Source organism: Amblyomma mixtum, chromosome 1 (genome assembly GCF_055824585.1).
Source record: "Amblyomma mixtum isolate Tamu chromosome 1, ASM5582458v1, whole genome shotgun sequence".
Classification (NCBI taxonomy): domain Eukaryota; kingdom Metazoa; phylum Arthropoda; class Arachnida; order Ixodida; family Ixodidae; genus Amblyomma; species Amblyomma mixtum.
Genome location: NC_143012.1, coordinates 9039660 through 9067652, shown reverse-complemented (window position 1 = coordinate 9067652; position 27993 = coordinate 9039660). Strand labels below are relative to the sequence as shown.

Genomic DNA, 27993 nt, shown 5'->3' with positions numbered 1-27993 from the left:
TGGGAAAAAGAAAAATTTGAATGTCAGTTCGGGCAAAACATGGGGAAAGTGAGCTGGGATGATGGCGACGTGCAAGGCGTGCAGCTTAAAAATGGTAAGTAGGATGCAGGATGAAGCGCCAATTTGTTATTCATGAGCAAGGAAAGGAATTCCTGAATGCTTTTTGTTCTTCCCCAGAGGGGTTGGATACTGTTAGATTTAATTAGTTCAGACAGAGAATCAAACAGTGAAAATTTGGAATAAAATCATATTGCTTTACCTTGGATTCTAAGTTTTTAATAATGGTTTTAATATACGGATCCTGCACCACGCATGCATATTTGAGTTCAGGCCCAGTTAGTGAATCTTAGGTGAGTAGTTTAACCAGAGCGTGGGCTTTCAAAAGTTTATTTCATAAAAAAGCAGTAAACAAAAGCCAGACTGTTTGTTACTACAGTGACGCGAGGGTTGTGTTGCATTGTGATGGTGTTGAACACTACACAGTACATACTGAGAGGCATGGGTGCTTACCAGTAATTCCAGCAGTGGCTCCTAGGTCCATTTTAAAGGTGCACTGAAGAGGATTCTGAACTTGTCTTTTTGCCGCGGGAACTCGATCTACACGTTCCTAGCATTCTTAGAAACTGCAACTTATTGCCCTGTATGGCCGATTTCCCTAATTAAATCGAATTAACGTCCGGCTCCCGCCCTTTTTTTTTAAATTCTGCCTCGTACAATGGGCGGAGTCGACCAACGCGTGAAGTTCCTTTCAGCCAGCTCCGTGGAGGCTTTGCTTTCGCTTTATTTTGTTTTTTAGGTTTCCATGAATAAATAGTTTCATTCGCAAATAATATAGCCGCAAAATAAGCCCGCGGAAAAAAACAAAACGCACGGACTATTTGCTACTACGGACTACTACGTATTACTCCACCGATGGCAGAGCGGCAAGCCGCCACGGGACTGGGTGAAAGGCACTCCACACGTTGGTCGACTCCGCCCACCGTACGAGGCAGAATTTAAAAAGAAAGGGCGGGAGCCAGCGGTTAATTCGATTTAATTTGGGAAATCGGCCATACAGGGCAATAAGTCACAGTTTCTAAGAATGCTAGAAACGTGTAGATCGAGTTCCCGCGGCAAAAAGACCAGTTCAGATTCCTCTTCAGTGCACCTTTAACTCCACTATGCAATTCACACACAGGTGTCCTTTAGGCTGTTGAAAAGGGATGACTTCTTGCCATTCTTGCAGTTCTCAAGGACTGTCCCTAGCTTCAGTAAATTTTTGTGCTGTGTGTCTGTGTGCATGCAGACTGAATCCTTAAACAATAAACACAGAATAAAATGCGAAAGAAGTAAAAAGATAATTACAACCTTTATTTGTCAATACAAGCTGCGCCTTGCATCACAGTTCAAAGGTATCTTCTTGGAAGTATCGGTTACAATCAAATGTCATACAAAAAATAACCAACAACGAGAGGATACCACTGCATATCCAAACTCTTCCAGCATAAAAGAAGACTTCTCTTCGCAATTAAATTCATTTGTATAAAACTTATTCTCAAATATTGAAGTCATCTCAGCTCTTTAAAGGGACAGTGAGGAGAGCACTATTAATATTTTTTTTTATAACAAAATCCGATAGTTCGGCATTTCATGGCTTTGTTGCCACTTGGCCGGCTGCGAAAGATGCATTTATTTCCAAGAAATTTGGATTCGAAGCTTAAAAAGTTTTTCCCGCCGCTCTGATTCAAACTTGGGATTCTCCTATGACGACACAGGACTAAGTGACGAGACTTATGACGTGACATGACGTAACACAGACTCAGTGATTTCTGACGGCCAACATAGCGGCCCAGCAGCAGCCGAAAAGAAAGCTACCGCCGGCCGCACGTTGAAGGCATCTATCGGCTATTGCGGCCGTCGCTACAGTCGCTTCGCTTACGTTTGCACTGGCGTTTTGCCAGCATTACGATGGATCTTGTTCTCGAAGTCGTCAGCGAAGTTCTCGCAAATAGACACCTTTAGCATACCGTGTACCTTGTTACCGCTAGCGGAATACCGGGAGCCCGCCTGCCGCCGGCGATCAGGCGCTGATTGGTCCCGATGCTTCAGGCGCGCGCGTAGCTGCCGGGCACGTGGCGCCATCTGGTGACGTCAAGGAGATTTGCGCATGCATTGGCTGCGCCTCAGTGATTTGTGGCTTCTCGGGTCCTAGAGTTGCTAGAACCATTGGTTCTAGCAACACTGTTTTGTCCTATGACCTCATCACGCTTGTACTTGCGAGTTTGGCCTGTGGCGGCGTTACCTGTATTTTGGTTCTTGCTCTTTTCTACGTTACAAGAGCTTTGTTATCAGTATGAGTGGCGTTTTTGTAATCAGGATCTGGTATTCTGTCGATACAAGCCAACTTCAATTTCTCCTCAGAGTCCCTTTAATGATTTAACCATCAGTAATAATCTCAAAATAAAGCTGCACCACATAGTGCTCTGCTAAAATATGTAAAATATTATAACCCATATACCAAACAAGAAAATACCATTAGGACGTGCTCTCTAGGAAGTAGAATAAATACAAAAACACCTCCACATGTGCTTAGCAGTAATGCATTAATGAATAATACATTCTCACATACTGTCTCCTACGCAAAGTGCAGCACAAGATCATATACCATATCTATATATTAAATTTCTTTGCCTAATACAGTAAATATGACAACATCAGAGTGCCCCCCCCCCAACAGTCTTGCCTTTTTTTTAATGTGGTCGGTAGAACCCACAATTTTTTGTTTGTTTACGAAAAACCATCATGGCAGTTGCAGTTGAACAGAGCATGGTAGATTTGAAACCATTGCGAACTGCAACACACAACCCTCACAGAATGAGTCTAGCCATAGCCAGCAACTACTGACAAATACCGTGTGACCTCGCCCCCCCCCCCCCCTAAAGAAGAAAACCTTGACCTGTAATTACTCTCTTCTCAGTTAATTTAAAAGCGCTGTTCGCACCACCATTACAAGAATCTGCATTTTGTTCACAGGCAGGCAGTATGTAAAAAAAGAGAAAACAAGCTATCAAAGAGAACTGTCCTCTCCATGTGGAGGCTAAGGGGTGAGGAAAGACGACTTATGTACACTGAAATCCACTCTCTTATTCCCGGCTTCACACATTGCACGCGACCACAGTGCCCTAGACGGCATCCTCTACCGACTGTTGCGCAAATCAGAGAAAATCGAAAAAAAAAATTCTCTCGGCTTAGCCGCGCGTTTGTTCGGGCTCAAATTTCGCACAGAGGTTGCATTTAGTGGTCAGTTTTGTTTTATACTACATTTAGGTGGGGTACTTGCCTGATTCGGGCAGAATTATTTGGAAATCCCCATCGTCTGTGGCGACGGAGACCCAAAATCGAAAGACTTCGCAGCAATGGTACGCGTGGCGCCATCTCGCAGCCATCGGAGAAACGAGCTCTCCACTTAGCACAGCTGGGTTTCTCCGATGGGTGCGAGATGGCGCCACGGGTACCATTGCTGCGATGTCTTTCGATTTTGGATCGTCGTCGCCACATATGATGAGGATTTCCAAATAATTCTGACTGAATCAGGCAAGTACCCCACCTAAATGTAGTATAAAACAAAACTGACCACCAAATGCAACCTCTGTGCGAAATTTGAGCCCGAACAAACGCGCGGTTAAGCCGAGAAAATTTTTTTTCCATTTTCTCCGATTTACGCAACACGCGATATGAGAAAGCCAACATGCAAAATGCACAAACGCCACGGCTCTGTTCCTTCTTTCCTTCCACTTAATGAGCTACAACACTTCCAACACTTCGTCATCCAAGGCCACTATGGATTGTTGCATGCTCCTTGTAAGACGCATGCAGCAGCACAAGTTGAGGCTGAGTTCGATACAACGCACGGGTGTTCATTTAGAAGCGGCGAGAAAAAAAAAAAAGTTTTGCCAGAGTCATTATGACACACACTCGCTGCAGTCATCGCGACACAGCGCAGTTTGTTTGGAGGCTCGCAGGAGTACTTTGCTCAGCATGTAACGAAATGTTCGGAAAAAAAAAAAATTGTTTCTACGATGTTAACACGAGGTGGATTAAAGGTGAGATGAGGAAAAACAAAATAATGTGGCTAATTGACGTTAAGGGAACGAATAACAAAACCGAGTGAAAGGAAAGTAAGGACAACAAGAGACAGAGGCAGTGAAGCACACGGACGGTCCTCGCCAACGCCAAAAAAAGTTGCCATGCGTGCTGCTAGGTTTCGTGGGCAATGGCTTGACCGTTAGTAGTGACCTCGCTGCTGTTGAATTCCTGAAAGAGAGATGCCGAGCGGTTAGAATCGTAATGGTTTTGGTATTCAACCAATACTCAAGACAAAGAAGCTAGCCAGCAATGACAAATTTTTAGTTTTTTTTACGTGAAAATTACTTGCTGTAGTTAAACATGAATGATCTGAAGAAAAATGTCAAGCTTCTGCACTAGAATTTGCAAGTTTGATCACGCCACTGAAAAGCGTCCTTCAGTGTAACTGCTATAACTTAAAGAAAGTTATTTTGAGTTTCAATACGATGGTTGCCTCATTGCTCATTAAATCCTTTCCTTGGAACCCGGACACAGCGACCTACAAGCAATCTGAGCTTAGAGGCCCCCAAATCACCATTGTTTTTTCAATCAGCCCATTTCCTTGCCTCTGCAACCTTTCTTTTTTCAGGACTACACCATAATGGAGTACATTGAAGAACGTGTGAAGATGAAAATGCAGTGTCCTCAATGCCTGGCCAACGAAATATTGCCATTCTGATCTTTCCGTCTCCAGCTAGACTCCTGCTCTCTTGAGTCCCCATCTTTCTGTTCTAGATGACTCAAATGTTGACAAATGTGTCCCAGGGCCGCTTTGAGATATGGGACATGCCTTGAGTGTGGTTGCCACGGGGGCCTTGCCATTGGTGCTCGCAAGTGGTAGGCGCTGGTAGTGTCGCCGGTGCATGCTGTCCACCGACGCCAAGTACCAGGTGCCCGGGAAGAGGTCATCCAGGGGGCCGACCGGCGTGTATGGTGCTGCAAAAGTCATAAAAGGAAGATGCTCAGTACACCTTCCCGTAAAGTGTGAAAGTAAGAAAAAGAGTTGTACGGAAGTGGAAGCTGCTGGGTCAGCTCTGGTCTGACAGTGAGGAGGTGGTGCCACCACCAAAGCACTGACCTCCGTCTCTGCATGTGCTTGAAGAGGCCCCTCCCACATGAACCGGGGCTAATGTGTCTATGTTGCCACAGGCTTTACTGCACATTTGAAAGTAATAAAGAAGACCAAGGAAAAAAAAAAAACATGGCTGTGACGAAGGGCAGAGCTCGTGTTCAAGATGAGCAGAGTCAGGGAGCAGTCAATACAAGGAAGGCCACAAGAGGAAGCCCATGCAGGCATGTACCGTCTTTGTCAAAAGTAACCAGGCTGCATGGTTTGCTTCCAGCTCGTACACTGGAGCCCTTACAGCTTGCCTGAAGCTGAAATGGTCGTTAATGGGAAGGACTGGGGGTCTTCTCACCTTCCAACAGCTTTCAATCTTTAAGAAAGCCACAAGGACTCCATTATACAAACTAGAAGCAAACCATGCAGCCTGGTTACTTTTGACAAAGACGGTATATCTCTTTGACTGCCTATGGCCCATTCAATGAGCAAAATTAACATGTTATACATTGGTAAAATGTAAATTGTGAAGTTTAATGTACCGAAGCGACACAAGAGCTATGTGGGACACAATATTGGAGGGCTTCGGATTAATTTAGACCACCTGGAATTCTTTAACGTGCATCGTCATTATACAGCACAAAGGCGCCTTTTGCTTTTCAATGGAGGCGAAACATGGCTACCATGACCAGGACCGAACCCAGGTCTTGCGGCTAAGTAGCCAAGTGCCCTAACCACTGAGCCACCATGGCAGGTGGTCACGGTAGGCAAGTAGATAACCAGAAAAAACTAAAAGCACAGAAAAGAAGTGAGAAGAAAAGGAACAGAGGAATTGGCAATAGATGACGAACAGCTGCTCGGATAAAAAAAAAGGGGGATTGCCATTTTATCTTGCTACGAACAGCAGACACGAAGCACAGAAATCCTTCCGAGACATGGGTCCCTTCTGAAGTGTCCTTCTCACTCTGTTGCCGCCACAAAGCAAGTGCATGCAGTGCTAGTGCCCAGTTGTGCTTCACATATAAACCAGCAGCTAGACTCAGAACACAGCATCCTGCCCAGAATTTTACGTCAACGCCCCCTCAGGAACACATTTGGAACTTAACAGTAAGAAAAAACTTCCAGACTTTTCCCAGACTTTTCACTGTGCACCAGGGTAATGAAGTGGCTGTAATCACTCTATGACATCTCCCATTAACCCATACCCAGCCCTACCTGTATCACACATGTCCCCCCCCCCCTCCCCCAGCTACCATGGCTGCAAAAGTGTGCACAAGAGCATAATAGCAGAGGTGCATGGACGCTACCTTGATGATGGGTCTCCTCCCGCAGCTTCATGATGAGGGCAAACTCGGGCGGGGCCACCTTGCGGCGCTGGGCGAGGCGGGCACGCAGGTCGACCAGGCTGGCATGCATGTCGTGCAGTGGAGAGTTGGGCCCAACGTCGGTCGTCACACACAGGCTGAACAGGGTGGCCGCCAGGCCAGAGCCGTACGAGAACATGCCAATGCGCTTGCCTGCCAGCTGGGGCACCGAGAAGCTGCCATGCATGAGAGGGAGAGGGAGGAAAAAGAGTCAGTCTGTATTGAAGCCTGAGAAATGCATATGCAAGAAGACAATGTTCGCAGCCAGCAGCTCAGTGCTATCTACTAGCGTGCAAGTCAACCTTCGATGCACAGATGCTCAGAAGCTTCCCCTTTGTAACGGGAAGTTAACATCTAGTAGCAAGCAGCTTGTGATGACAAGCCACCATGGGAAGCTACCATCATTATCATCCTGCCACTGGGCATAAATTGCCAGTTTCTTTTCTACCACCTGCGCTATGTTGCATCACCAACTGATTTGCTCCCTACTTTTCCTCCATCAATCTTTTTGGGCCACCTTTTATTTCAACTTTCTACAAAATAACACCATTTTAGCTGTTTTCACAACAGAGCTTTCCGTACTAACGGGGGCATTCACCAATCGACAAGTCAATCCAGAGGGGGTGGTGCCACATGCACCACTCGTTTGATTTCATTGACGAAATGAGGTTCAGCATGGTTTCCCTAGGCAAAATCCCCTCCTGCCTCACCCAATCCCCCATACCTGTGAGATTCTACTGTCTAAATGAGGGAGGAGGACTCTACACTATACTATATCGCTTCAGCATTTCAATATCTCACTTGCAGCAAGAGCAACCAATGCCTGCCTTGTCCGTTATGCTGACAGAGTTTCATCCTCTAGCACAGAGCACTACTATTCAACAGGATAGCATTCCTTCGGAGCTACAAATAATTTTTAACTTTTTCTTAGTGTATCTGATAAAGCAGTAATGTCAGGTTGCAAATAATTTGGTACCTTCTAGTGCCATGAAAAGAAACTTCTCTCAAGTTATAAATGACGTCATCCCGGTATTCCCACATTAGACACATTCCAATGCGCTGATACTTTATTGCATCAGGCTTCTGCTAAGTACTCGAACGGGGCCCTTAATTAAGGCAGTTTCAGAGCCCAGAGAGGGCTAGACCTAGACATTTCACTACAGGGTTGCCTACTGTTTTGCTGCATTCACTCATCACCAGCACCAATGAACAACTACTCCAAACATTTCAAGTGTAAGAAGAAAAGCAAGGTGATGGGAAGAAAAAAACGCCAAAAATGTGAAGGGACAAAACACCAAAGCCCTTTTGCCAGAGGCAGCTCACCTGGCAACATAAGACGCGAGGCAGGAGTACAGGGAAGGCGTGTACATGTTGCCCACTTGGTTCGACACGAGCAGGCTGGGCATGGTCTTCTCCTCAAACATTTTCTGGCTGAACTTCATGAAGGCCTTCTCCACGTCCCGGTCGAACACAGTGTCCTCCAGATGAACCGAGCTGTGAGGGAAAGACAGAAATGAAGCTTCCCTTTCAGTCTATTACGAGTGTCAACCTTCGTGAAATTATTTATTGACCATGCCATTAGGCCAACGCCATGGCCCTAGTGAAACAGAGAAAGCACACCGCATGAAAGTGGCACAGCTAAGGAGGAAGACTGGCAAACATCAAATTAAATAGCATAAGACTATGGCTAGATACTATTTCAATTGAACCATTTCACAACTAGAGTTCCAAATGACAATGCTGTTATGTTTCTGATGTTCAGGTTTGACTTGCTTTCATAATACACTCTTAAAGCGCCTTGTAAAACAAATGCCGCACACTTTGATGACGAGAAACAAATGCAATTGACCCTGTAGTGCCTAGGCATTGAAAACACCTGATGAAAGTAATGAACCCCCAAGGATTTCATTAATATTTATTCCCTTCTTTTTTTGAAAAATGCAAAAAAGATCAGATATATAAAAAAACCGATCACTGGAGCATAATTAAATTTAGCCGATTTTGATCATTTCTATATATCTATGGAGAAAACAACTGCGGGGAAAAGCGCGAGGACCGTTAGGTCAATGCTGCAATAGGTGATGCAATAACACGTGCATACTGCAACAACACCCACCTGAAGCCAGCTAGGCTGGCGTACTTGGGAGATGCCGAGTCACGCAGGAAGTCGTTGAGCACCAACCGAGCCAGGCTCTTTTGCACAAGCTTCCCGTATGGGGCGTGAAACAGCATGGCATCCAGGTCATCCAGGGTTACGGGCCGATCTCGATGCTCTGCACGGGAAAGGGACCAAGTTGTGTGAACAAACTTCCATGTTAATCAATCTAAAATGTGTAGATAATGCAAGTTTGAAATCACACATCATGATGTTTGGCTGCGAAACTGCTTGCTTCATGTTTTATTGTGGGTTGTTTTGTGACAAAAAAGCTGACATATTAAAAGGCAACACCTGAACCAGCCAGGGCAAAGAGGAGGGGACATAAAATCGGACATGAACACAAATTGATGGTCTGTTACTACAACCAATGGCCTGATAGGGTAGCTTAAGAACCAATGGCCTAATAGGGTAGCTTAAGAACCAATGGCCTAATAGGGTAGCTTAAGAACCAATGGCCTGATAGGGTAGCTTAAGAACCAATGGCCTGATAGGGTAGCTTAAGAACCAATGGCCTGATAGGGTAGCTTAAGAACCAATGGCCTGATAGGGTAGCTTAAGAACCAATGGCCTAATAGGGTAGCTTAAGAACCAATGGCCTAATAGGGTAGCTTAAGAACCAATGGCCTAATAGGGTAGCTAACAGCCTGTTAGGGTATAGCCGACGGTCTGTTAGGGTATAGCCGACGGCCTGTTAGGGTATAGCCGACGGCCTGTTAGGGTATAGCCGACGGCCTGTTAGGGTATAGCCGACGGTCTGTTAGGGTATAGCCGACGGTCTGTTAGGGTATAGCTGCTAGCCTGTTAAGGTACCTTCTGTTCTGTTAGAGCAACAGCAAGAATATCAAGTGAATGGAAATGTAGTCAGAGAGCACACAGAGCCAACTGGAGAGATGAGATCAGAGAATTTACTGAGATAAGAGAGCTGCTGGTGGCCCAGGACAGGGCTACATGGTGACCAATGGGAGAAGCCTTTCTTGTGCAGTGGCTGTAACCCGGCTGACAGCAACAATGATGATGATGGTGATGAACTAGAATGTGTTCTAAGCACAAGGACTAACCCTCGGGGCGGGTAGCTCGTGCTTTCTTGCAGAAGCCCGCGTAGCACTTGTCCAGGGCCCGGCTGTAGCACTCCACTGAGAGCTTGCCATCGACGCGCGGGTATTCCGACAGCAGGTCTGGCTTGTAGAAGTCGTACACGTGGCTCATGTAGGAAGACCGCACCCCTGTCATGCAAGAGAACTCCACGTTCAGGACACTGGCGAGACCTCACTCAAACTTGTGTTGCGCACAGAAGAAAAATAATCTCGCCAGACTGCTACAAAAGATGAAGGCCATGACACACAATTTCGTAACTTTTGGCAATAAATTTTCTTTCTGTTTACTATATTTTCTGTCTCATTTTCGGGGCAACGAAATTCTCGTGAAAGCAAATTTTTTTTTGCTGTCCCCAGCGATTTCGTTATTGTGGGTTTCGACTGTAAATGGCTCCTGGGCCTTTGTCAAACCATATAAGTAGCTTTTAGCCCCGGAATAAAAAAAAATATCCCGTGCCGCCGTGGTCGCTCAGTGGTTATGGCGCTCGGCTGCTGATCCGAAAGATGCGGGTTTGATCCCAGCCGCGGTAGTCGAATTTCGAAGGAGGCGAAATTCTAGAGGCCTGTGTACTGTGTGATGTCAGCGCATGTTAAAGAACCGCAGGTGATCGAAATTTCCGGAGCCCTTCACTACGGCGTCCCTCATAGCCTGAGGCGCTTTGGGAAGTTAAATCCCCATAAACCAAGACAAATCAAACACCCACCAAACACCCACCAAAAGACAACAACCAAATGCAGTTGTCAAAACGCTCTTATTTTGCTTTCATCAAAAGGGCTCAGTTAAAGTTTTGTCACTGACGTGCAAGGATTATTATTGAAGCTTATAATCAGTGATTTACAAACTATGTCAATGCCACATGAACTCACCCCTCTCCAGAACGAGAGCTGCATTTGGTCCCACGAGCATGGCCACTGCGCCAGCGCCCCCTGTAGGCCTGGCCGGTCCAGTGGCATACACGGCAATGTCTGCGGCCACCACAATGGCATAGCGCCCTGCACAGCAGCACATGTTCAATACGTAAAAGAAAACAATGCGAGGGGAGGGGGCACCGTTGAGAAAGTTTTACCCTGTCTGCACTAAACAGTATTTGCATGTCGAGAAAAGTTGGGCTCGTACTTCGATTAAAGCCAGAACAACTACATTCATAACCGCCGGCCTACCACAGGCACACAATCCATCTCAGAAAATCTCAACTCTTTTACTAAAGGAATCTCAAAACATCATTCAATGAAGCTGCCACTTCCTTGAATATGAAGCTACGTGGCCTGAATCAATGCCCCGCTAATCATACATCATCATAATACTCTCTTCTAGCACAAAGTAATCAATCAATGGCGATGTCTCATTCTAAATTATTCAAAAAAGGCTGCCAACAGAAGCCACAGAAGATGCTGTAAAATTAAAAGAAAAACAAGACAACAGTTGGGCAACAGTGTTTTCAGTCACTTCTCCTTCATTAAATATAGAACTTACATTCATGAGTTAAACAATGTTAAGAAGAAAAACTTAGTTTTTTTTTTTAATAATTCAAAAAAAAATGATAGCATGCTAAACTATACCAAGGTGAACAAGCAACATATACAAGATGCTGTCCGAGCTATCCGCTATCACACTCAGAAGTTTTAAACTTCCGAATGAGCCTTTTGGTTGTTGTATTAGTGCATGACATCAGTTGACAACCATCAGCCCCAATGGAACTTGTGCCACTCAAGAAAGCAATTTCTTCTTGCTGTTGAGCACAAGTACACAACACATTCCTATGCAGAACACTGTTGTTTGATGTTCAATCTTGTACCCAATGTAGTATAGCATGAAATTTCTTCATTTCCTTGTTTCCTGGGGCTTATGACGCAAGCTTGCGGCAGGTGAAAAAGGGGTGTGGCTTCGTTCAACATGATTATAAAAACATAAAACTATGCAGGGGAAAGGACGCATAAGAGAAGTAGACAGGACGAGCGCAGAACTAACAACTGATATGTCGAAGCAACGCCCCTTTCCATCAACAGCAAAATGCATGCACGAAAAACAGTCATAGCACCACACCCAGCCAACTCATCTCATCAAACCAAAAAAATGAAGCTCTTTCCTGTTCGTTCAACAATACCCAAGTCAAAAATCTCCTCCAGCAACTCCAGTCTAAAGGCATGTACCACTCCGGTATGTACCAATGAGCTTCATGGTGGGCTTGAAAAAGGATGAAGCTATTGACACACGATGTCAATACAGTGAATAAATAACAATTTTCACCCCTGCATGCACTTCGATAACACACAGCAGTAGCTAGTCTGCTGGTCCAACTTATCCACATCAAACACGTCAGTATTATAGTCCTTAATCAGAAAAGGCTTCAACTTGAAGAGATTTTTAAAATTGTTGCAGTGTGTGAATTTATTCGATGTTTATGTTGGATGGTCTATAGGCATAATAAGGAAAGAAGCACTGACTCAATACTTGTTGAGTCAGCCTGAAAGGAAATGGCCAAAACTTTCCGTGGCTTTTTATCCATTGCCCCTACTTCATTTTTTTATTTTGTTGTTTTCTGGCCTCACCATGCTCACGTTTCTCGAAGTGTAGATAACCTGCTATTCAGGGTTGGCAGCCATCAATTCACCAGTGCTTTAAAATTTTGTTCCATGATGAGGTTTTCGCTGTTTCATGGGAAGCACATCAGTGGAATGTTAAAAAAAAAAAAAAAAACAACTCACCATCCCAGGCACTTGACTCCACCCACGCAGCTGCATTAAAGAGTGCTGCCGTGCCTCCGTAACAGGCATTGGTCGTGTCCACCCCCTCAATGTCTGTGTTGCCCGCTTCCTCAAACAGCTGCATCAGCACCGTCTTGACGCTCTTGGATTTGTCGACAAGAGTCTCGGTGCCCACCTCGAGACGCCCAACGCGGCCGGCAGGCACGCCCGTCTTTTCTAGCAGCCGGCTCGTGACTGTCAGACAGAGTGAGTTGATGTCCTCACGGTCGGAGCAGAATCCCATACGGTCCTGCCCGAGGCCGATCGTGTACTTGCCGGTCGACACCCCATCGTACACCTCGAGCTCAGTCTGGTCGACGTACAGGTAGGGGAAGTAGATCTCCATTGCCAAGATGCCGACATTCTCGGGCCAGCCACGCGTCTCGTTCTGCTTGAAGCTGGGCATTGTCTGCGCATAAACCAGAGCAGAGCAAACAGCATTCGTTAAAGACAATGCAAGAGGTTGGAAAGAGGCACACTAAGAATGAAGACAAAGTAAAGGCACTACAAATGTGGGGAACATAAAAGAAGTTTAAAACAACCAGCAACAAGCAACAGGTAAGGACATGATGCCAATAATGTTCACCTCAACGCTTAAGATGGTTCCTTCGATTAGTTCAACCATTTTTTACAAAACATATCTCTTCAATTTATTTGCCACTAGCTTGGAAACACCATTTCGATGCGTACAGACTGACCCAATGACAACTGACATGTCAAAATTAAGTGCAATAAAGGAAAGAAGAAGCAATAGCAAGCACCCTTAGCTGTTACAATGCCAACTTAAACGTTAAAACTGCACAAAGTACACTTAGAAAATTGGCACTCTCCACACAGTGCGGTCTTTCACTAATGTAACAAGCTAAGCTTAGACACTTGATATCCTGTACTCCCTGTCTTGTAGGCAAACAGAACTAAATTTTTGGTCCGCAATGTTGCAGCTCGTATCAATGCAGCTCGTATCCAGCAGAGACAACTCACAAAAGCCATCACAACCAAAGATGCACCGGCCAGCTACAATCAGCAATGGACACCAACTACAGAACTGTGAAGGCTACCAAAGCAGCCGGGAGGACACAAGAGAGCACAAAACAGGCTGGCCAAATAATGGCATAGTCAACAGAATGCCATCCATTTGCCCTTCTGCAACAGCTGCTTCGTTCATAAAGCACAAGAGGCAAAAGCTTGGCATGTTATCCAGACAGCTGGCAGGCTTAGCGAGGTGGACAGAGTTGTGACTGCCACAGAACGAGACTCAATTATATGCCTGTGGACTCAATTATGTGAGGCGTACTGCATCAACGCAAAGCGCGCCAAACAGTCTCGGCTATGCAACAGCTTCCAGATGGCCCGAAGTCGCAATTTTTCTTCTTTTTTTATGTGCAAGTTCAGCGTGCAACGAAATCGAAGCAAAGTGCAATCAGTCTATTGCACACGTCAACGTCTGCCCACATGGGCACATTTGTTTTTGTTTAAAAGAGAAAAGGAATAGTTAATGAACACTTTTTAGGAAAAGCTTCCAGCCTGCGACATGCTTCCAGATTGCTCTGTTTCAGTGGTGCCCATCAAGTGTCACTAGCCGTAAACCGGAGCTTAACAGCCTCACGAAATTTCACCTGGCATTTGCTCTGCCTCCGATATGCAGACATGAACCTTACCACCACTGGCAAAATGAGGTCAATGCCCCTTAAGGAATGGCACAGAATACTTAATGCCTTTCACAACAAGTTTTCAAATAAAAAAAAAAATTCAGAGTGGCAACTGGCCAAAAATCCACCCCAGACTTTGAAAGCTAAAGATTTGCACTTCATTGCAGTCCTGAAAGAGTAGACAGACTCATAGACAGACTCAAATGAAGTGCGACAAAACAATGCTGTTGTCTTGCCCAGTGAGATGACTAATCTCCGAGGCATGAAATAAAACCCAGAAGTTATTGCGTACAGCCAGGTGGGCCTATTTGGGCCTATTCTGCAACTGAAAGAATTCCAAAGCTGATGGCCTGGACCTCGTCAAACCTGTGCAGAAAGAGCCACAGCTGCCTTCTCCACGCTGCCTTTGCAGAGCTGCCTTGCAAAGTGCGTGACAGAGCACATAAGCTAAAAGTTGACACACACCTCGCCAAACAAATGGTAAAGTTCCAAAAATGTACTGCCAGGACTCAGAAATAAACTGCAATGAAAAACTTGTGATCCATGTGCTACATTCTCTCAGGCCTCATTTGAGGGCTCAAAGTTACAATCCAATCTTGTGCCCATTGTTCAGATTGAGAGAGTCGAACATGGGATGTTTCACCTAAGACGTGCAATTTTTAAAATTAGGATCTTTGAGCTAGACGAGGCCTTTTTTCAGCATACCATTGCCAGCGGCATAGCGCATCAGAATACAGCTAATAACCAATAGGCTGGTTAATTAATATAACTAATGATTAACTTTTCAACTGTTACTGTTGGTCTCCTGATTTACTGCAAGGCGCATAGCCCACTGTAAGTAATATCCATATCAGTGTTTAGAATTTCGAAAGCTACAAGGTTCACATCCAGAATACTGTCCTCCCTTAAAATGTGGCTTCCTTCGGTAAATGAAGCAAGAAGGCGTGTAGTAGCCAGCAGTTCTGTTCTCAGACAGACACCAAAATTTACAGTATGTCTGACCATGAGAGGCAACAGGATTTCCTCTACCACAAAGCATATTTAAAGGAAGCCAGTAAGACTGCACAGCACAAAAAGCCTACAAACATAAAACAATACAGGACCGTCACACAGAATCTGTAATGACAACATGTCAAACTCAGTGTAGTTGGGGCAACAGAAAAATACAAAGCTGAGTTATATATTAGGATTTTGACAAACAAATGTAGATAACGATTCCGTCTGGCTGAAAATAGGTAAATCTGATGCAGAAATTTACATCTCGTGCATGGAAAAACAGCGACTGAAACACTGATGAGCAAAACTGCACCTACCAAAAATTCCTACGTTCTCCTTTGCTTTCCACAGTTCAGCAAGTAGTTTCGAGAAAGCACACTCACTGATATTCATCATGCTGCCAGCTAGTTAGTTTAAGAGGGTCAGCCCAAAATTGCTAGCATCACATAAGGGGTATTTTGAATAAATAAGTCTATAATCGCATTATTATCACATTTTTTATGTATTAACTATGCCATGCAATACCCTCCTTTGAAGGCCTTTAGGGATATTCTGAATAAAATAAACACGTCTATCATATGTTATAAAGAGGTTCTCTAACAGACCTTCAAGCACCGACATGACGTCACTCCCATATGAGCCAGAAATAGATTGTGTTAGAAGGCTTTGGACAAGCCAGCTTCTACATTAACAGCTGCTTTAGGCTTTTTTTTTTTTCCAATCCTCTGTAAGTGATACGAGTGCCTATAGTTTTCTGATGTTAAACGACAAATACTGAGAGCATGCTCTCCTTGCAGCGTCCTCCTATTCGCATAAGATGTGTTCTCGCTGCAGCCAAGAGAGAAATGACTAACAGCCTTGCTTCCCAACGCTCACAACAAGAACACAAAACCTGAAATTTCATTGCACTCAAGCAAGTCTAGCACTGCAAAAAGTGATTTCTAAGACTTGTAAACCTGTTTAAAAGAGCACAAGACAGAACTTCCAAGACTGGCTTAGCAACGGAATACAGGAAACACATCTAGTCCACAAACCTGAATTTCACATTCACTATGAAAGTGTCTCTGAAATGTTTATCATTTCACTGTGCATCTTTTTATTGCAATTCTTTCTTGCTCTGCATTACACTTGTATTAAACATCCCACAAGCAGCTGAAATTTCCTTCTTACAGGCTACACAGCCTCACCTTTCATTATTTTGCTGATGTAATACTCATCAGTGGGACATCACCCATCTTAAGAGGTTTTGTAACTTAGTACGGTCTAAGTAGCAGTTGAGTTTTATGCCAAGATTGCACAATTGGGAATGTAACTGCAGCAGAGCAACTCGTTTCAACACGTGTACTACATATGGAGATAAGCACTCAAACGTCCAGGAAATGAACCCCAAACGAGATAATGGGCAGCAATCTGAGGCAACAGATAAGAAAGAAGTGAAACTGGTATGAATAAAAGCGGCTGACGTGTGGCTTCTAAAGACACTGTAACGAGTGTGATAACATCTGCAACTTGGGAACAGCAGTCAAAGTCACACATGTTAGCAATGTTACTAAGACTAGTTCCCTGGTTAACTCGTTCCCTGCTGGTAAAGACACATAAATGAAATGGACTGTTTGCAGAGATAAACACCAGACACTGTAACGGCACAACACAGCTTGCCATCAAACCGCCAAAAATATTACAATAGATAACATTACAACAAGAGGAAAAGTTCAAAGCTTTCCTTTCTTGCTGCACGCGCTGTCCATGACATGCTATATCCCACTTTTTTTTTATAATTATTAGTTTCACCCTTGTCACTCTTTCCTCACTTACGTGGTTGCAACTCTGTTTCCAGTTCAACTTAAACACTTGTCGAATTCTGTATTTAGTATTTAGTTTGCATTTTTCATGCTGTTTCACACTGTTCACTCCAAGATTGTGCACTATGCTTTTGTATACTTTTCGGCTGCTTCAGCTTTTCGAAGTTAGCACTGCTAACTGGAAGCTGTGGGGTCCACATCTGTCGCAGAATTAAAAGCAATTTACTACTATTTCAATCTACTTTACTTCAAGCTCCTTCAAGTGAAGCGATGAGAAAAAAAAAAGAACAGGTCTGGAAAAGACATAAGCAACAGTGTGCAAATGAAAAGCAGAGACAGGAAAATTGAGAAAACGGAGAAAAGATGCAAGAAATAGGGACCCGGGCCATAAAAATACACAAATAAACAGCACTATCAACTTGAAATGCTGAGTCTTCCTTTTCATTGCAAACACATGCGGTCAGTGCACCCGAAATCTAAGCCCCCAAGTGATGCACCCCTTTATCATAAAGAGTAATGAAAAAAAAATTAAAAGGGCGCTGACCAGAGAAATTTTGGGACGCAGAGTTCGGGAAACCCCAACGGAAAAGTATGATGCGTGGAGCTGCTGGTATTATTACATTAGTTATGAAGACTACTGTTAAAACTAGCATCAAACCGGTTTTTGTAACACAAGGCAGCTAGGCAGCTTTTCTGCTGTGCAAGCGCAGATTTCCTGTCATATAAAGACAACATTTTTTTAGTCTGAAAAAATTTTACAAGCAAGCTTCCTTCTGTTTGGGGCTCGATCAAAATGGGAGCGAAATGAAAGTATACTCATGCCCACATAGTTCTAGCACTGGACTGCAATTTGCAGAACACTGTGATGACAACCGTAATTTAGTACGGAGTGGAAGGCCCCCACAGAGTAGGCATAGTATTAGAGGTAATTGATAACAGCCCTCATGGTTTGCATAGAGTACTCAGAAAATACATATAGCCAACGCGAATAAGCACTGTCATTTCTACATTTTTTCGCATAACAATGAAAGAAAAGCAGACAAGGAAAGGGGAATGAGGGGCTCGTTATAAATATGAGAGAAGCCAACAGCCACAGAAACCAAGAGGCACAGGGGATTTTTAATTTATTTTATTTATTTTGTGGTGTTGATCAATTTACGATATTACTGAATATGTTATCGCTTAAAGCTAATTGATTAGAAAAGCAGAAGAAAAAACAACCACATGCCGCCGGTGGGATCCAAACCCACGACCTCCGAATTACGCGTCCGGTGCTCTACCTCTGAGCTACGGCGACGGCTGTCAAACCTTCTGCTTTCGGGGGTATTTATGTTTACAAATAACCTAACCTTGGGAGTGTTCACCAGCGCCACCCACGTTCTTAAGCGGCGGACGTGGCACGTCCTGATTTACCGCTGATGTGACGTAGAACGTCATCGAACGGTGAGGGTAGAAGCTGTGTGAAAACACTCTTATGCTTCCTAAGGCATCAAGGCTGCCAGAACCGAGGCCCTCGTTAAGCAATTAAGCAGACAAGGAAAGGGGAATGAGGGGCTCGTTATAAATGTGAGAGAAGCCAACAGCCACAGAAACCAAGGGGCACAGGGGATTTTTAATTTATTTTATTTATTTAGTTAAGATATAAGATATAAGTTAAGATATAAAGCTAAGCCCGTTGGACGGAATCCATCTCTGAACAAGCGTGAAACAGCTACACAAAATAGGTACAACGAAGAGGGAAGCGTTTGTCGTGCCACCCCTCTTTCTAAGGTACAGTGTTTTGCACATTTTAAATTTTTTCACATAACAATGAAAGAAAAGGTAAGATATAAAGCTAAGCCCGTCGGACAGAATCCACCTCTGAACAAGCGTGAAACAGCTACACGGAATAGGTACAATAAAGAGGGAAGCGTTTGTCGTGCCACCCCTCTTTCTAAGGTACAGTGTTTTGCACAATTACAAACTACCGCGCGCTTCGCCTCTAGAATGACACAAGCAGATCAGCCTGGAGTAACAGAAGAAAGGGCTTTCCAAGTGCACAAGTGTCCTCGAATAGAAAAGCGAAACACTGTGCATGATGTGCTATGAGACTTTGCTATCTTACTACTCAAAAAATGAACAAAACTTCATCACAGAACAGAGTGACGGCTTGATACAGATTCCCTTCTGCTGTTGCTGCTGGCTTGCTGTCACAAAACAGATGGCATATAGGACCGTGTTTCTGCACACGGACTTTACGCATTTAACTCTTGTAGCCACACACTCACACCTAATCCAGCCATACAAAAAAAAAAATGTCAACATGGAGCATTACTCCCTTTCAATTTTCAGTGTCATGCAACGCACAAATGATGAGAAGACTGGCTACACATAATGCGGTAAAATCACTAATGCATGCATACAAAGGAAGTATGCGGCATTGTCGTCCAAAAGCAATGCTTTGCAAACAATTCAATGGCAGGCATTAGCAGTCACTAGCCACTAATAACACTACAGCCAAAAACATAGCAATGCTCACGTGAATTGCGAAGCGTCTATTTTTACTCAAGAGCTGGCTTGTAGTTCCTTACTGCAACTTGCAGCTCTAGACTGTAACCCGAACATCGCGGAGCGAGGAAGGTTACGCAGAACGTCGATTAAGAAAAAAATTAAAAATAAACAATACAATACAAGCCCGTCCAAAATCGTTACGAAGGCTACCACGGATATTCTGAGGTAGTCACGGCCGAAACGTCACTGCATTACAGGGTCTGCACTTTGCCAGCAACACGGAATTGCGGTACTGCAATTTAGTTTCTGTTCGCAACATACCTTTCGGAAACGCCGATTAATGCGATGAATGCACGTTAGTGCTGTCCGTAGGGGCTACACATGACTGCATAACATATTCGCGAGCACAGTTGGGGCGACCTTTTCTTTCGCGCGGCGACTATTTTCTCCTCGCGTTTATCCTCCAAGATGACCTAAAAAGACAAAGGCGCCTCGCTGACGCGCGCAGAAAAGCACGCACAGCGAAAAGCAGCCCCTCCCTTATTCATCCGGGTGCAAATGACAAGACCGCCGATTAAACAGCGGCCACCGCACGCACCGCTATGGTCGCGCCGCCGCCGGATGACAAGAACGTGCACGACGCGTCTTCAGGAAAAAAGCGCGTGCGCAGTTGCTTGTTAAAGCATGTGGTCGGAAAGTACGACGAAGACGCTCGGCGCCTGCGCGTGTTCAATCACGCTCTCTCTCGAGTGCCGTGCGAGTGTGTAGTATCCCACTCACGACCCCTCCGCACCCGCCAGCGGATACAAGAATAACATAGTACACACGCTCGGGCATTATTTAGGTTACGCGGCAAAAACGTCACGCGACCGTGACCTAGCTTTTCAAGTTCGAGGCCACGCGCAAGACGCCGTTTTTCCTTCGCCGCGCCTCTCCAGAGCTAGGCGTCCCGTTCCGTCGCCTCCTCCAAGCTGTGTGTATTTTCACCACACGGCGCTTAAGAAATGACGCAACGAATGCGTTGATGAAACAATCCAGCAGGGGGGATATCCCCGACGCGCTCGCAGGAAGAGGCGGCCACGCGCGCAGCACAGGGAAATTTTCGGGTCGTGTTAACGACCGGTCAAATGCCGCGAAGCCCCCCTCCTCGCACAAGATCAGAAAGGGCGAGCCCGGGAAACTCGCGGACTAACGGACTAACTACAAGCGGCCGGCCAACGGAAGGCGCCGAGCGCTAACAAAAAAAATTTACTTGTCCGTCGTGTTTCTGCGAGGAGAAACAAAGAAAGAAAAAAAAAGTATGAATCATATGCACAGCGTGGCCCGTGCAACGGGACACGCGGTTTTTTGCTTTTCTTTTCCGTTTGTTCTCTTCTTCGTCCCCAGCCGCGTTTTCTCTTTCTTCTCCTCTTCGAAAAGCGAGGTTTGAGCCTCAACGTAGCAGCGAAGCGGTTCGCAATGCTTTGCTTACCTCGAGCTTTTGAGCATTTACCGATGATTGCCGATACTGGTCCCCCGCTGTCGCAGTCAGCCCTCGCAATTTACAAGGCACGCGAAAGTCCGCTCCGACACGAGCATTCCTCCAGTTCGGTCCCTTTTTTAACTTTGCCACTACACGTAGAAGACGGAAGAACGAAACCGGAAGTGCGGGTCAGGCGCTCTTTGACGTTGCCAGACTAGCTGTGACGCGAGCACATTTTGGTCAAACGTTTGCTAAATTTGTATTACTATTCCAAATTTACTAAAATAGAGCGTAACATAAAATAAATTTAAAGGTTAATAAGTGAAATAATCTGGTGGAAGCAGTTTTTTAATATTCTGCATAATAGGGTTTTAGAAAACGAAACCGAAAGTAGACTGTTTGTCACTTTGCGATTGCACATTTTTGCGCATTTAGCGGCAGTTTGTAAGACAAGACGTCTTTATCATTTAGTTTCGAAATGGAATACCCTCTCCAAGCTATAATAAAATTTCGCGCTCAAAATGGAGCTAAGACAGCCTCATTTTTAACCCATGGGACGTGCCTGGGACGTACCTGGGACGTTGCGTCACGAAGCAGATGCCAAGTGAATCGAAGAATTGAAAAATCCCTTCAGCTATTTTCTTAAGAGCTAATAGTAAAAAACTCTTACCTGTTATTGCAACCAAAAAGCTAAAAGGATAGTGTGCAATGTGGGCCACTAGTCGTAGCATGAAATGCGCGTATATGGATACATATCGTCTGCTACAAAGTCGTCTGCTTGCCGATCATTTGAGCGACGAAGTGCATTTAGCACTTATGTGAGGTTTTATAATATTGCGAGTAAGACCTTCTGGATTAATGAGGGGGCTGCGAAGATCGTCGAATCCTCGCCGCGCTGACTGACACGGAGCAAGAAAGGAAACGAGATATGTTATGGATAGCGGTTTGGGCTAGACGGTGGCGAAACATGGCGATGGTTACACAGCGCGGCTACACGGCATGTCTCTCTTTTGCGTTTTGACCCTCCCGCGCTGTGTAGCCCATACATATATAACACGATACGCGATATAACACCCATCTCAATACCTATTCGCAGGTTATCCCCCGTGCCACTGCCACTATCCCCGTGCCAGAGTGTCACTGCCATCAAATGGTGTTACCCGCAGCTCGATCGACCAGAAGTGGTCAGCTGCAATGAACACTAGTCAGCGTCATACGGAAAAAAAAAAAGCTTTACAGAAAGAAGTTCTTGAAACAATTAAGCACTTTTATGCGTGAAGAGTCCCCTTATACACCCTCACGATTGATTGAGCTTCAAAGACCCACCTTTGCTCACTGCTGCTGGCTCTTGAGAAATCCTTGCGACCGCACTTGAGGCGATCGAACGTCGTGTGGCGAAATAAGTATAAAGACAAAAACGCCGCACACACCACACACCCTACGCTCAGGCCGCCAGCTGCACACACCAGACACAAAACGACGTCGTTACGCACGCAGCGCAGACTAAACGTCGACGATCCACCAGCGCCGTGGCGTCAAACGGAATCAAGCTGCGTGATGTATTCAGCCAGGCGTCAACGAGCCTGTCCCGCCCGCTGCTTTGCTCTCGACAGACAAGACGCTAAGACGACAGCGACGAGACTGAAAGGACCGCGCACTCTTTTCCGCTCCCGCCACGTTTTATCGCCGACACACTGGAAGGGAGGAGAGGGTGCGGAGGAAAGGAGCAAAAGAAAGAAGACAACAAGCAACGCTTCAACGCTTGAGCTGGGCGCGACACCGCCGCCCCCAAGGCCGCGGGCCGCGGCGACGGAGGAGCAGGAAGATGCGCATCTCTCTGCTGCTACAGAATAAAAAATAAAAAAAAAGAAAAACATTAGAACAAAAGAGGCGTAGCCAGTGTTCGCGCCCCAGTGCCGTCCCCTTTCTTTCCTCGTGTACAGAGCGTATAAATAAATATAGGATGAAGGCAATCAATTCCAGACGCGTCGCGGTCGTCCGAAGAGAACAAAACAAGCAAGGGACTTAACCCCACCCTTCCCAGTACTCCTTGCCGACTGTATCCACGCACCGGCTGGAGAGATATGCGTCACAACGAACGTCAGAAGGCAAAGAGTAAAATATGTGGACATACTTGCCGCGCACGCGAGCATATACGTACTCTACTCAGCAGCCACTCGTTTTTGACGGATTATTATTTTTTTTTTTTCGCGTAAGAGATATTCCGGTTAGAGTCGGGCTTTTACTTTCAGCCCTAAAGTAAGTACATATGTTCCAGGAACTACGGGCACGAACGGCCTGACCCGCGGACGTCAGTGACAGATATAGTAAACGTTCCGATGCGCATTTCGCAATATTCGGCGTCTAAATACAGCAACTCACCTTCTTTCGTCGCCTACTTAGCGCCCCATGTTCCTGCGTCGTTCCGTCACGTTCAGTTTATAGTGCTTACTCGTTTATTCCTATTATTTTTTTCCTTCCTTATCGCATTGAGCTTACAATAATTTATTCGTCATGCTTCCTTCTTCGGTGTGAATTTGAGTAAAAAATAAACATACATATACAGAGACGGAAAACGCACAGCCTTTTCATGCATGCAAAGATGCATGCATAAGCGGCTTAAATGCAAATGCAGGGAATAATATTCCGAGGTATAAGAGGTGTTGGATGAGAAGGTAATACAGTCAGGATGGACCATTAATAAATCTCGCGTCTTGTACCGTTTAACCAATATATAGGCCAACGTGCCAGCTCTGTTATTAAGAGACCAGTTTTTCACCGTCGTCAGTTATGTAATGATTATCCTTATCTTCAAGTAAGATCCAAGCTGGCTCCTGCTGGTTAAGGATGCAGATACGTAGTTATTAGATCATATACACCTAGCTAATTTATCACAGCGAGAACGGCGTTCATGTGACTTGGCCACGTATTCGCCAACAGCAGATGGCGCACCAAGATGAATTCAGGTCTTTCAATGCAATCGTGGAACGTATATGCGCGCACTGCTCATTGCGTTTTTCACTGATCGCGAAGCTCTGGCAACATTTTGCGCTTTTTTTTTTTTGAGCCGTCCTGATCCGTGTGTGCGAGTGGGCCGAATGGTTTGATACTTCATTTTACTTTCTTCCTGTGTGTGGGCAACAGTTTTTTTTAGAAAAATTTTTTGTTTTCAAAAGAGCGACATATCTGCTACAAGAATCTCGCCATCGCTAAGGGCGAGTGACTGTCGAAGTTGTTCCAATAAAATTAAGCTAAAATTTCTCGCATACCTCTTCTGCTCAGATTACTAAACTGGGTACACGCGATTGCAAACGTGAGTCTCTACTGGCTTGAAAATGACCGGCATATTTCGGCGACTGAGCGTTGAGCTCACTGAAGCTGGCCTACAGTGCCAGGGCGCCTAATCCGTGGCCTCGGTCGGCCCATCGCAAGCGATTGCCTTTCGCAAGCAAATCCCTTTCGCGAGATAAGGTGCGGCCACGGTGATAAGTGCGCCATTCAGTTTAAGAAATAAACAGTCGCTGGTAGGCCCCGAATGAGTCGACTGATAAGATGCGTCGTCGACAGCGGAGCGATTTCCTAAGGCCGCGGTGAGACTTCGAGGCGTTTCTTTGTTAAAGGGTCAGTGAATGAAGATTTCGAGTCGAAAAAGGCATAATTAATACTTTCTGAACTTTCTCTGCAAAGCCGAAAAGTATAGTTTCGGAATCGAGCGCGTGAACGAAGTAAAAAAAAATGTCAGCAAGAAAAATGTCGAGGAAAGCTGGCTCATTAAAAATGTGTACGCAGCATTAAGACCGCCACGAAGACCGCCTTCAAAGCTGCAATTGGAATATTGGCTAATTAAGCAACGTCAGTTAATGGACTATGACGGTTACTTGCTCATGCCTGCAGGACTTGAGATCATAGCAAAGACAAGATCTCCACAGCAACTGAGCAGTTTTGAAAGCTGTGTTCATACCAACAAATGTACTCAAAGGAACTGTACATGTTGTCACGTGGCTGTAACAACACGCACTGTCGTAGATGGCATAAATTCAGCCTAGAGTGCACCGTGATTTCTTGAATTGTTTAATAATGAACTAATTTGCATTTGTGCATGCAGACTGTGTATATTATTGACCGTTGTAATATGTTACGGATCAACCCCCTCCCCTTATCTAATGCTCTAATTAAGGGCCTTTAAGGGTGAATAAATGATAATGAATTAAGCTGTTTTGACCAAAAACAAAAAAAAAATAGTATGGCATGGTATGGTATGGTATGGTATGGTATGGTATGGTATGGTATGGTATGGTATGGTATGATATGGTATGGTATGGTATGGTATGGTATGGTATGGTATGGTATATGGGGAATTGAACGCCCCGAAGCTGCATGTGGGTTTTTTTTCCTCGCCTTATCACTTTAATTTCCGCTAGATGCAGCTCAGGCGCTTCAGGCTTCGATGGCAGATTCCGCGGCTAGCATCTTTTACTTCCGTTTTAATTCAATTATGAATGGTTTGGTTTATGGAGTTTAACGTCCCAAAGCGACTGAGGCTATTAGAGACGCCGTAGTGAAGGGCTCCGGAAATTTCGACCGCCAGGGGTTCTTTAACGTGCACTGACATCGCACAGTACACGGGCCTCTAGAATTTCTCCTTCATAGAAATTCAACCGGCGTGGCCGGGATCGAACCCGCGTCTTCTGGGTCAGCAGCCGAGCACAATAACCACTGAGCCACCAATTCAATTATGAGTAAAACCACGAATAATAGTAATACGCGAGGGACGCCGCAATGCAGGGCACTCAACGGCCTTCGAGATAAGCATGCTTGTCGCTTCCGGTCACGTTTTATACTTATAGTTGACAGGCACTTTCGCGATAAGGCTGCTTCTAAAAAAACCGACAGCAATCTATACCAGTCTTTTCATGCGCGAAATCACGATAGTTCCAGAGCGATCTGGAACCGTCTGGCGTGGCAAACAAAATATATAAGACAGCATGCCGGCGCCAATGAATCTGAGAACATTCAAAAGCAGATATAACAGGCCTTGGCGGCAGTATCGTCTAAAGTGAGGAAAAAAAAAAAAGGCTTTGCGAATCATGTATCAGTGTTGATATATCAATCAACAACTTGTATCACAAAATATATCTGAACTATATATCAGCCTGATACTCCTGAATGTCATAGTTAAAAGCGCTGAGAAGACGCTGCCGGCTGGCTCCAAATTTTTGGGGTAAAACAAAAACATAGAGCGGGCCCTACAAGGCTGCTAACACCACTGCTTTTATCCACCCATATATATACAGCGCTTTTTTGGGACGCAAGAAATGAACAGAAAAAGATGATAGATCTTCGCTGAAAATAATTACGTAAGTAGTAGTGGTACCACATGCTCACCTGGGCAACACCCTCCTCAGTCAGCAGGTGAAAGCGGAATAGCAATAATGTATATTGCCAAAATAAATTAAAAATACACGCTATAGCGGGCCAGACAAACCCTACGAGAGTTAATAGAACTCAAGAACGAAGCGGTGAATTCAAAGCAGGCCTTCCAGCCAATTGCGTCGACCGGTTGTCTGACGTTGCTGGTCCTCTTGCACCTACCTGCCTCCTGCATGTCACGTACGCTAGTACGGGCAAGGGGAATAACTATGAAGTCATAACAATTGATCGAAGCCACTGGCTTGAGGCCTCCTTTGAGGAGCATTTGCCACCTCGTTCCAGAGTAATACCCAACTGTGCGGGCGCACTTTAAAAAAAAAAAAAAAGTAAGATTGAATGAATGGGATTAACGGTGCAAATACAACACATGAAATTATATTACAACCCAAACAACGAACAAGAGAAATATGGCATGAGAAATACAGCCTACATCAAAAGTATACAGCCCAAGGGATTTTTCTAAGCTGTTTAGCGGGGCTCCCCAGCACATCTAGCAGTCCAAGCCTTGATTGAGGACGCGAAGCCACTCCTCTTTCGAGAGACTACGGCCACTGATGATGCACAACGAGGCATCCAGCAGGTCTTCTAAGCAGACCCCTTGGGCCGTATACTTTTGACGGGGGGGATCGCAGATCAAAATATTAGGGTAAAGAAATCAAGACGAAGGGGTACTAGAAATATATGTATAAGATCAGAAGGGTGACGAAAAAAACAGGTGAAAACAATACTATGAGAGCAGACAAAATCAGAAATCAGATGTACAGGCGCGGCCATAAGTAAACGGAGCACGCTATTGCGTTCGAAGTGCAATCACGCTTCCTCCATTGGTAATGAAGAAGCGTTGTTTGTCTACAAGAAAGCCCACCAACCTCCGCTACCAGCATGCGCGTACCACTGCTGGAAGTTTCAATTAGGTGACAGTTGCGTGCTCCGTTTACTTTTGTCCGCGCCTGTACAGCAGCAGCGAACTGCGAAGAACAAAGGAGCAGTGATGTGAAATGCAAGGATAAATATAGGAATTACAGAGCCTGTGCAGTGATTGGAAACAGTGCAATAACAACTTTGCGAACTTCAGACACGAAAGAAGAAAGCGAGGACTGAAATGGATAGAGGTCTTTCGTGTACTTTTTAAACTGTTTTATAGAACAAAGGACGGACAACGCTAGTCGCACGACGGAGAGATGTGTAAAATGGGACCTCTGCTGGTGGCTTTTCACGAAGTTCTCAGGCATATTTCAGCCAACAGGTATAGACAAGACATGAATCCATGCATAAGATTAAGTAGAAGTACGGTGATGGCCTTTGCCCGTCGGGCGCGCAGGGAACGAAATGGATTAGACGTGTAAGAGCTAGATGAAGAGTCATCGGCGTTGCAGCAGAAACGGTTCTTTTCGACTGACAAAAACTTCCTTTGTAGTTGATCGATGATGTCGTTGCTCGACCGGCATGTGCTGTTCTAAAAAAAGGTTGCGTATTCCAGCATAGGACAGCAGATGGTCTTGCGTACCCTCATGAACGAAATAGGATGGCTGAAGTCCTTTGATAGTCGACAGACAACACCCAGTCGACGAAGAGCACGCTGTCTGAGAAAACGAATATAAGCAGCAAGTACACGTGCTATCAAAAATTTCAGAGACAC

The 27993-nt window shown here is 45.1% G+C and overlaps 1 protein-coding gene across 4 annotated transcripts; it reads right to left on the bottom strand.

Annotated features, from left to right (window-relative positions):
* Positions 1-1329: 1329 nt before the first annotated feature.
* Hmgs (hydroxymethylglutaryl-CoA synthase) lies at positions 1330-22606 on the bottom strand. 4 transcript variants are annotated; one of them, XM_089542341.1, is made up of 9 exons: positions 22251-22606; positions 12487-12934; positions 10648-10773; positions 9745-9909; positions 8645-8801; positions 7852-8022; positions 6472-6704; positions 4895-5040; positions 1330-4293 (listed from the first exon to the last, which is right to left on the bottom strand). In XM_089542341.1, exons 2-9 carry the CDS (start codon positions 12929-12931, stop codon positions 4237-4239), a joined length of 1500 nt encoding a protein of 499 aa, XP_089398467.1. In that variant the 5' UTR covers positions 12932-12934; positions 22251-22606; the 3' UTR covers positions 1330-4236. The 4 variants fall into 4 exon arrangements, with proteins under 4 accessions (XP_089398467.1, XP_089398461.1, XP_089398474.1 ...); XM_089542335.1 differs by lacking the exon at positions 22251-22606 and adding an exon at positions 20934-21100; XM_089542348.1 differs by lacking the exon at positions 22251-22606 and adding an exon at positions 19784-20674.
* Positions 22607-27993: the final 5387 nt, after the last annotated feature.